The sequence below is a fragment of the Platichthys flesus genome, chromosome 21 (genome assembly GCF_949316205.1).
Source record: "Platichthys flesus chromosome 21, fPlaFle2.1, whole genome shotgun sequence".
Lineage (NCBI taxonomy): Eukaryota > Metazoa > Chordata > Actinopteri > Pleuronectiformes > Pleuronectidae > Platichthys > Platichthys flesus.
This window is the reverse complement of record NC_084965.1, coordinates 6,301,881-6,312,290: the sequence shown is the minus strand read 5'-3', so window position 1 is coordinate 6,312,290 and position 10,410 is coordinate 6,301,881. Positions and strand designations below refer to the sequence as shown.

Genomic DNA, 10,410 nt, shown 5'->3' with positions numbered 1-10,410 from the left:
TGAAGTGCAGCTACGCGTCTACGTCAATAAGCACGCCCGACGTCGTGACGCAAACAGTCGACGTATTCTGAATTTGCGCGGGGTTCAGTGTTGCTATGGTCGTGTGTCCGGAAATCCTCGATAAAAGGTAAATAAAGGAATTATTCTTATATATTTGAATCCAGTTATTGTCTGAAGACACAAAATGGCTGCTAACGACACACGGAGCAACTCCAACACCCGCTTATAACACTCTAAACTCTGCGGCTGCCATGTTTGTTTTGGTCCGTTAAAGTAACTTGACAGATGAGTTGATAAAATAAAAGTTAACGAGGCTTTCCTCCGTCGCAGATTCTCTGGAAAGCTTCACCTCGGAAACTGAAGTCATGTCCAAGAGAGACGCGTTTCTGGAGGCTGCGTGTGAGGAGCGTGTGGAGCAGTTCCTTCATTTCATCCAGTTACACGTGAGTACGTTTATATAAAGTGAGAATAACATACGAAGAAAGGTCCTGAAGTAGCTCAGGCTGAATTCAGTAAGTAGGTGAGAAGATGGTGAATAGATATGTAGACGTAATACTACACAAACTACTACACAACTTGAATGCAGGTTTGTTAGAGCAGCAGGTATCAGAGACATGAGATTTTAAAACACAAATAAGAAATCAAATGAAAACAGAATGTGCACATGATGATAAACACCTCTCACTATCTAGTTCTGTTGGTATAGAAATGTACTTCAGTAAAGTGCAGTGTCACAGGATGAGTGTACATTTAGTAGAAGTATTTATGTTTATGTATTTCATCACAATCTGCCTTTTCCTGCCAAGCAGCACAAACTGTACCTGGAACACTTAACCCACATGGAGTTAAGGAACATCACAACGTTCAACTCATATTTCCACTTCCACTGAAATAGTCTTGTTATTGTTAATCAAATTCCCTTCTCTGTCTCCTTTTAATTGTCTACATTTTACAGTTTTTTTGCCTGGAACTGCAGATGGAAATTATATATATACATATATTTGTAAATAGGGTTAGTTAATGTTTGAATATATAATGATAATACAAGTTGTAAACTGTAGTACTTGTTCAATATAGAAATTTGATGTCTAAAATCAATGGTCTCAAACTCTTGAGTGTGATATCATTATGACAGATTCTGCAAATTATGTAGTTACTATGTTTTTTGTGTCATATGAAATAATAATAAAAAATAGGACACATGCTTCCAGAGGATAAGTTATGTGTCCATCATCTCTTCTGCATTAGCGTGACTCCTGAGTCTGAATACAGAGGGATTTTGAAGCTGATATCTGAGCTCTGTGTCTCAACTTGTTTTTGCCCTCCTCCTTTGAGCAGAAGGACAAAGCGGAGCCCTTCGATGTGGAGGAGGTGGTGCAGGAGATGCCCAGAGACCAGAGGGAGGCTCTGTGGGGAAGACTGGATTCGCTCCTTCAACACTTCCTGCAGGAGTTACCTCCCGAGCGCTGGGAGGAGGCCAGGGAGGAGGGTGGAGGAGAAGTGGAGTTAGCTGTAGACCCTGTGAGTTCATCAGTTAGATTTTTGCAGAACAAGCTGTACCATCTCATCTCTTCGGTTTCTTTTGTTGCCTTATTTTTTTTGTCATATATATAGAGCAGGACTGTGCAAAGAACCATTGATTTTAGATTTTTTTTATGAATTTTTAAGCCATGGGATTTGGCATGTACCAACATGTTGTTCCCACCAGTTGCACAGTATTGTTTGCATTTGAACATCTCTCTGTTTTTCCTCTTCCTTCAGAAACATGTCATGGCTGTAGTGGATGGTGTCGCTCTGGTGGCTTCAGCGTCTTTAATGGTTTTACAAGATGGTGACACCTACCAGGCTCTTCTGAAAGTTGCTCACAAACTTCACAGTGGGTGTTTTTGCCAATTATCTCTCCCGCTGCTCTTCATTTCAAAACAACAGCTATATTCTTTTTCTTGTTTTGTAGGAAACTAGTTTTTGATCTCTCTCTCTGTCCCCCCCCCCACCAGCTGTTCTGGTGTCCCTGCCTGTCTCCGAGGCTCCTTTGCAGCTCCATATCCACACCCTCTGCGAGGCTTGGTGGAAGAAGGGGCTGAAAGAGAGAGAACAGTTTGGCAGCACCGCTTTTCTCCTCTCTCTGCAGAAAAGTCTCATAGTGAAGAAACCGGTCAGTGTGTGACTCTTCCTCATTATGGCCTCACCGTCCTGCCACAAGCATCTGTTCAGCGCTGAAAGCACTTTAGTTCGATTATTGGCCTTACATCCTTCTCGTATAACACTTTCTCATCTTGCATCTGTTGTCAGGGTGTTGCGATCCAACGACTCTGGGGTCTCCACGATGTGCTTCTCAGTCTGGACTACACATCGGAAGACAACAAGCAAATCGTCGACTTGTTGCTTCAGTTTTTTCACCGTCCTGTTTACATGAGAAATGACGACGTGAGTAGAGGGAAATTGTGTGTCTGTGTTCATGTGACTCATTTTGTTTTCCTTCTTATTGTTGCAGCCTTTTCTATGAGCTGTCAACCTGATGATGTGTGTGTTGTCACAGGGGAAGCGGTTCCTGGTGTTTCTTTTCAGCTGGAACGTGGACTTCATCTGGGTTATTCATGGCACCATCAAAAACCAGCTGGAGTTTTATAGCAAGTAAGAAGCCGACTTAACTCTGCTTGACAGAAGCACATTTTCCCGTTCATCTCACCCGACTATTAACTTGTTTTGTTCAGAACCGTGACGACTCACATCTCGGAGATCTACTTCAGAGCGTGGAAGAAGGCTACTGGCGACTTCTTGGAGCAGATTGAGATCTTGTGCATTCAGGATTTCATGCAGTGTGCCATCCTCCTTCACAGAACCTCTCCTGTCCATGCCAAAGTCCGACAGGTACATTTGTCTACCAGCTGTATTATATTTCTGGTGTTGCCATGATGTTCACTGTCTAATCTCTGAACTCCCCACTCGTGTTTGCAGATTGTGAGCTACTTCAACACAAGGAAGGGCTGCAACAAAGTGGACACGATGCTCCACAATCTCTACAAGCCTATCCTCTGGAAATCTTTAAATGTACACACACAGACTTTCAAATGCAATTGTGCCATTTATTTTATTCTCGTCTCACATGCTTCTGTTTGATTTGTTCAGGCTCCGAACTTTGAGGTACGTGCAAATGCCACTCTGCTTTTCACCGAGGCCTTCCCAGTGCACAACCCCGATAAGACCAATGAGCACATAGATGACACCATTCAAAGGCAGTTGGACACAATAATGGTGAGAACTATTTTCACACTTTGACCACTTTTTATGTCATGATTTGGATGAAGTACAACCTCCACCTGCTGTCTGTCGTCCTCAGGCCCTCCTCGAAGACCCTCACCCCACCGTGCGCACAAACGCCACCCTGGGAGTGTGTAAGATCCTGGCTAAATGCTGGGAGCTATTCCCTCCCACGGTTATCACCGACTTCCTAAAGAAGCTGGTGAACGAGATGTCAGTGGACTCCAGTTCCCCCGATGTCCGTTGTTCAGTCTTCAAAGTAGGAATTACAGTTTTTATGGGAAAATTAAGTTGCATGTTTTCCTCAAGTTAACTGTGACAATGAAATCCTATCCAAGATCTAAAATGGGGACATTTAAACAAACTAAAATGTATTGTGAGGCCAAATGAAATGAGATTATTGTTTTGATTTATTGTTGCACGGCTGGTGTTATTGGCAGTAAACTGGATATTGAGTTGCTTGTGGTTTGTGCGATGCTTTCCCAAGTGTCTGACCATCGTCCTGGACAATGGTCTCAGCCATCCGCTGCTGGAAAAACTCCTGCCCACTCTCAAGAACAGCCTTCACGACAACTCGGAGAAAGTCCGCACCGCGTTCCTCGACATGCTGCTCAAGGTCAAGGCAGTGCGAGCGGCCAAGGTACGGCATGTGCTGGGTTTGTTTTTGCTTAACGGAGGAAGCCACTATTGTTCTTTCACTGTGAAATGAAACCTGCATTTTTGTTCTTTTCTGCTCATAACTCCTGAAGCTGTTTGTCTCTCACTCTCCAGTTCTGGGACGTGAGCAGCATGGACCACCTGCTGGCCCGTCTGGCCATCGATTCCCAGTCGGTCTCCAAGCGTATCGTCGATCTGCTCTTTAAGTCCTTCTTCCCCGTCAACGAGACGGACCGGGAGTGGTGCTGTCGGTGCGTCACCCTCATCCAGATGAACCCCATGGCTGCCAGGAAGTTCTACCAGCACACTTACAGACACACTGCCCCAACTAACATAAGTAAGTGCTGTGTAGGTCAATGAGACACAGTTTGTTTTTTGCACATACAGGATACGGTTTGTCCAATGTGATTTCTAGCTCTCGTCTATAATCTAAACACCTTTGCTCTTCTTCTTCTCCAGTAAAGATGATGTTGGCCATTCGCCGTGTGCTGAACATCTGTATCCAGACTGACTTTGACGTGACTGAGATTGACGAGAGCATCAGGGAGAACAGCCCAGTAAGAGAAGCTGATTGTAACAGAGAAAAAAAGAAATGCTTCAGCTTCATAAATTAAACTTGTTATTTAGAGCTGATTACCATGTTATGATAATTATAATAATGAAGTTGCCAAGGAGCATGGTTTTACGGTATTTTCATGTAGGGATTCAAATTACAATTTTAATACGTCATTAATTTGCAAACTGTTTTCTCAATTAATCCTCAATTAGTTTTATTTAACCCACCCGACACTCAAAGACCCAAATGTGTTCAATTAATACTTGTATCAAAAAGAGAACCTCCTCACGTTTGAGGATTTTAGTCCTGAAAATGCCTGTTTTCCTTTATTTGATAGAAAATGCTAAAGAGATCGATAGTTGTTAGTCTCTAATCCTTAATGACTTAGTATGTGAAGGTAAACTGAGTGTATACTTTGAGATTGTGGAGATCAAGTCTTGATTTTGATCCAAGCAGGCTGCACCTGTAGTTTTGGGGAAGGACATGGCTGTTGTGTCAGGTCTGCTGGAGGTCGTGGTCATCCTGTGGAGAAGTGTCGAGAAGGCCCTGAAACAGAACAAAGAGGCCCAGCAGTACACGGTTGCCAAGTTTGGAAATGTCATGCCCAAATATTTCCAGATCTTTGAGGTACAATCAGCTATCTAGTTTGTTTCAATCACATTTTCCTACCAGATAAGAAGACATATTCGAGTGAGACTTTATATTTTTTTCTCAGGATGAGCGTTGCATCGTTCCTCTCATACAGCTGGCCTCGTTTATGCCCCCAGCTGCAGTTCCAACATTCAGGTGAACAGTAAAACACGTTCTTGTCTCATTTTACATGTTATGTTAAGTTTAAAACCCATTTTACTTTTTTCTTTTGACTGACTAACCTGTCGCCCTCACTTTGCATTGTCCCTCCCAGTTGTAGCGTGTTGTCCAGGCTGAAGAAGTTGGAACCAGGAGCTGTGCCAGCGCAGTACAGCCAGCTGTTAGACTGCATGTGCAGCTGGGGTCAGGCCCGTGACATCCTCGAGCTCGTCTCTGAATGGCTCACTGACGCTCTGCCAAAACAAAAGGTGAGTTAACACAACATGTGACAGAGCTGGAAACAGACAGAAGGGCAAAAGATGTGTTGTATGCTCGATTTGTTTTTTTAGCTCAGATTTGATTGAAAGAAGTTTAACATATATTCTATTCATATATTATATTCCTATCACCTTCAGGAAAAAGCTAATGCCAGTCGAAAGGTGCGTATCCAGGAGACGGTGGAGGCCAAACCCGACCTGGCACTGGTTTACCTGGAGTACTTGTTCAGCCACACCTCCACACGACAGGAAGTCATGGCGCTGGGTCCTAAACCACTGAATCAGCTCCTCACAGTTCTGGGTAACTGGAAGGTATGCTGGACATCATTCACTATTATAAAATCTCACCAGAGCTGAAACATTTACCTTTTTAGTCCATATAACCCTGCAATAGCATCTATCCACCCATGCTGTTGTATGAATTGTTGCTCTATGATTAAAGTGTTTCCTCAGACATATGATTCAGTGTTTGTCTCCACAGTCGGTGCTGCACACTCACCTCAGCTCCCCTGCAGACGATCAACCAAGGCCCAGTTTGGAGACTGCACTGAAAGCCTTCCTGCTCCACGGCCGCCTCGGTGCACATCTGCAACATAATGTGAGTGTTTTAATTAACATACATTATGTTTCACCCTCATTGCACTTTTTAGTTTATTTACCAGCTGCGGGTCCAGTGGAAAAACTGAACTCTCTTTTCTTTCCTAGATGATGCAGGTTTTTGAGGTAGTTTCCTTTTGGAATGTTTTGTTTTGAGCTGTTGATTCAGGTTCTCAGTGCTACAACAAACCTACTTTAATAAAAATTAATTCCATAGTATACAGATTTTACATTTATGAAGAGGAGATGATTGTTATCCCACTGGTAATGGCAGATACCCTGATCTGATTTGCTGAAATCAGTATAGAAAAGGTTGGATCCCTGTCTTGATTTTTTTAAAGAGAAGTTAAAGCAAAAAGAGAATTGAACCTTTGCTTCTTCTTTAGGCCTCGGAGGGTCGCGACTACCTGCTCTCCCTGCAGCACACGGCAGCGTGGGTGGTAAAAAGGGTGTTACCCTTCTTGACCAACAGTACCAACAATGACGAGGAGGATACAGAGAAGTCACAGCCGCTTGCCGCAGAGATAACTGAGGTGAGCTACTGTTACTAATTGAACAGGAAGCTTTGAAAAGCCAAACTTATATGCTGGTGTCCTCAATACTCAGCAACTTGAGGTTTGATGATTGAATGTCTTTCACTGTGCGATCAGACCTTCAGATGTTTTATGAATCTTTCTGGTGCCTGTTGATGCTAATACAAGATATTGTTACTTCCTGAATTATTTCTGCAGTAAGATCATCTATTCACATCTTAAAATCAATCTGAGCAAAAAATCCTTTCTGTGCAGTGAAATCCAGGCTTAATATTAAATTAAATCACATCTCCTTATTCATGGGTTGTTAGTTTCTAAATTTGTTTCATTCCTTTACTGCCTGATTCTCAGACCGTGCTGATGCTATAGAGGAAGAGTTGTCGTTATCCAGAACATTAAACCTTCTATTCCCAGGACATTCAGTTCTGCTCGGTAAATTTAGGGTTGCTCGTATATTGTTCTGCTCCAGTCCACACACACACACTGTACAAATCTCCTGCTCATACTGCAATAGTGAAAATGTGTGTATTTCCTTATTTGTGCCATTATTCTCAGCGTGTCACCGAAGGCTACAGCAATCGGATATTGAAACTCACTCTGTGAATGTGATTTTCAGTCTCATTCATATTCATGTAGTGGTTGGGAAACATTGGAAGCTTCTACAGGCCACCGGTTTCTGAAATGTTCCTCTTAGACTCCTGTGTCGTATCTATTGATTTTTAACTGTCCCTTGTTCGAGTGTGAAACGTTTTTCTTCATCGTGATGATGTGTTTTTACCAGAACTTCCTGACAGTGTGTCGTGATGTTTTGCTCGTGGGTTTGGGCGACGAAGAGTTCAAGGGTCAAATCCTCCACCTCTGCTCGCTCGTCCTTCTCTCAGGTGAGTGTTTCAAAATATCTGAAGTGATCCACAAAGAAAGAGCTTCTGTGAGCTGCAATTTATAGAAAACAGTTGTAGGTTAGGGAGCAAACGATCTGGATTCTGAAGTATTTCCATGTTTCCTAACCTGAATAAACACCTGTGTTTTCCTTTGTGTTTTCAGAGGCCGGCTTCCTCTGTATTCCTGCTGTGTTGCCAATTTTGAAGGAGGTGGCAGCCAGTTATGTGCCTGAAGACAACCAACAGGATCAGGAAAACCAGGAGGATCCAACCACTGTCATTCTGGGTGTGGTGGCCAACATCTTCCAGAAGGTCATAGAGCTCTTAGCTCGCCGCCTGAGGAAGGAACCAGAGGAGGGGAAACAGGTACGCTGATTTGTCCATTTTTGTATTTATTAGGTGTTCTTTATATTTACATGGCTTATTTCTTACTTATTCACTTGCTGTTTTCATAGCAGTTGAAAATACAACGGGAACATTTGATTTGTTTAAAGTACGACTGCCGTCGCTGTGAAAATGGCTCTTGATTACAGAGCGTCAGTCTGCGCAGGAGGTTAATTCTGTTGAGCTCTGTATCCGAGTGATTAAGTGGTTTTCATGTGGAGAAAAATCTAAGTCTGTCAATGTGTATACTGCGAAGCCCCACTCACTGAACTGAAACACAGCTGAACGATGGATATTACCCATGATTGTGACAGCAGCAGCTTCCTGAGCTGCTGCTGTAACAAATCCACCAACCTCTGTTTAGAATTCCTCATATTTTAATACTCTCTTGGCTGAATATAGGAGCTAAACTCTGGTTTGAAAAGACGTACAAGTCTCTTTAACTGATCTACAGTTCAGCGTTTCTCTTGAACTGGACCCGATTTTGACAATTCATTTTCTTCCCTGTGTCTCTCTGCCCTGTCTGTAGCTGTGTCAGTCAGCTAAGCCTGGTCTGACAGATTTCCTCCAGGTGGCCCAAACCTGTGACACGGCTCCTCTCATCGGGGTCTTTTCCACGGTGTTTGCTGTCATCATTGTGGAGATGAGACATTTGATCCAGAAGGTATGAGCTGTCACGGGAATGAATCAACGCTGCTGCTTTTACCAACCTCTCTCTGAAAAGGGCTGAACTCTCTGTGTGTGTATTCCTTAGCAGTTTAAATAAGGGAATGATTTGAGTGGACTGGAGTATTTAGTGTGTGTTGTCAGCTGCTGTGCTCGTATGTTTTGAAGATTACACGTCGTGAAGAGGTGATCACCCCAGAGTCAGTGGAGGACATGCCTCCTCTGTCCAGCGTCTTGCTGTCTGTCGTCCTCAAGTCGTCGGCTGTTAGCAGGTAAACAACCTCAGCCCCTTTTCACTTACATGGACAGAGAAGCTAACGCACCCGAGGGCACATAGCCTCATCTGATTCTGATCCCAGTTTAACCTTATTCTTCTGTTTAACACATCCAATGTTGCTCTTGAGCATTATTTCTTGATGTGGGCTTGTTTCAGGGCGTTCTTGACGGAGGTCAGCTCATCTCTGGAGTCCGAGGCCATCAGTAGTTTGTATGAACTGACTGCCGTCCTGCACGTCTTGTCCGTCATCAAACAAAGTGAGTATTCACCATGAGAGGGGGGATTATTTATTATTTATGGTGTGTTATCAAGTGTTCTTCTCTCTGCTCTTAAAGATGAATACAGTGTGTGAGCCTTTTTTTTGTTCTGTAGCGGGACAGAGTAAAGCGGGCCTGAAGAGCGCAGCCACATCTGTGCAGCAGCAGCTTCACAAACACGCAGTCCCATCTTCAGACAGTGAAGACATCCAGGGGTGAGTGGAGGGACATCATGATGTCCTCTTTACATAAGGTGTTGGTAAACTGTTAATCATCTTTTCTTTGTTTGAGCTGTAATAACTGAACTTTCTATATTTTTCTCCAACAGGATTATTTTTGAATCTTCTGTGAAGACCCTAAATGAAATTCTGGATTTATAAGTCTCCTTATTAAACAAAGGACCTATGTTGTATATGATACACTTGCATTTTATCAAGCAGAGAAGGAGAGTCTAACACCAGCTTTTTTCTTTTAGCATAACAGACTTATTGTTGTTGGCAGACTAAAATCCCAGGAAGCACAATTTCATATTCACTGACCTGGATTTTAAGAAAATATGCTGTTGATTCAAATCTAAATTCTGGGGACAAAATGCAGGTCCGTCCCCATATTTGTCCACAGCTCCGTGTTTATTTATTTCCTGTTATACACATCACGCAAATCTCAAAGCTCCAAACCACCAAATTAGGTTTATCGAGAGGCATTCTCTCTTATAGCTTTCCCTCTGCACCGCTCTGTGCTCCACTTCCATTTTTTAATAAAATTTCATATGAAATACATGTATATTTTTCATGCATCTGTGTGTATATAAATGTACATGTGTTGGTCTATTTGCATCGTAGGCTGTAGTGTGTTTTCAAAATAAAGCCGACTATATCATCCACACAGACCTGATGTTTATTTGTTTCTCGCTGTAAATCACCCTCTCACCTCGCTACACTTTTAAAGGAGAAAGACGCCATTTCACAAATCCAGATGCTTTTTACTCTTCATCTGTGAACGTGCACTCCTCAGGCTGTTTCCTCCTTTTACTTAAAGTGATAACCTACCTTAATATATGTTAGTACTGCTGTAAATGTATTTAGTTACTTTCTATCTCTGTGTATCAATGAGTTTTCTCCTTCAGTTTTCATGTTGATTTCATAGCTCTGCAGCCCTTTGTGTTTTGTTGTGTTTATTTGTATCACAGCTTAAAATTACATTATAGGTATATAACAGTTAGTAGAAAGGGGTGAAAAGCAAAAACTAATATTGACCTTTACCCTCAAGTCCGG

The 10,410-nt window shown here is 42.7% G+C and overlaps 1 protein-coding gene across 1 annotated transcript; it reads left to right on the top strand.

The window, feature by feature from the left end:
- The first annotated feature begins 68 nt into the window (after positions 1–68).
- On the top strand, positions 69–10,021 carry ncapg2 (non-SMC condensin II complex, subunit G2). Its single transcript, XM_062380064.1, has 27 exons — positions 69–127; positions 331–443; positions 1,339–1,521; positions 1,762–1,876; positions 1,998–2,155; positions 2,293–2,427; positions 2,540–2,634; positions 2,715–2,871; positions 2,959–3,051; positions 3,130–3,255; positions 3,341–3,520; positions 3,749–3,901; positions 4,033–4,255; positions 4,378–4,475; positions 4,928–5,101; positions 5,190–5,260; positions 5,379–5,532; positions 5,680–5,853; positions 6,023–6,139; positions 6,525–6,671; positions 7,453–7,552; positions 7,716–7,918; positions 8,466–8,600; positions 8,771–8,874; positions 9,036–9,136; positions 9,252–9,351; positions 9,465–10,021. The coding sequence occupies exons 2-27, from the start codon at positions 366–368 to the stop codon at positions 9,514–9,516; spliced, it is 3,426 nt and encodes a 1,141-aa protein (XP_062236048.1). The 5' UTR covers positions 69–127; positions 331–365; the 3' UTR covers positions 9,517–10,021.
- The last annotated feature ends 389 nt before the right edge of the window (positions 10,022–10,410 follow it).

Excerpts from the sequence above, each read along its gene's own strand:
- ncapg2 (XM_062380064.1), top strand. The coding sequence starts at position 366 with ATGTCCAAGAGAGACGCGTTTCTGGAGGCTGCGTGTGAGGAGCGTGTG. Across the intron at positions 2,428-2,539 it reads TTTACATGAGAAATGACGAC|GGGAAGCGGTTCCTGGTGTT; the intron begins GTGAGTAGAGGG and ends GTGTTGTCACAG. Across the intron at positions 3,052-3,129 it reads TCCTCTGGAAATCTTTAAAT|GCTCCGAACTTTGAGGTACG; the intron begins GTACACACACAG and ends TGATTTGTTCAG.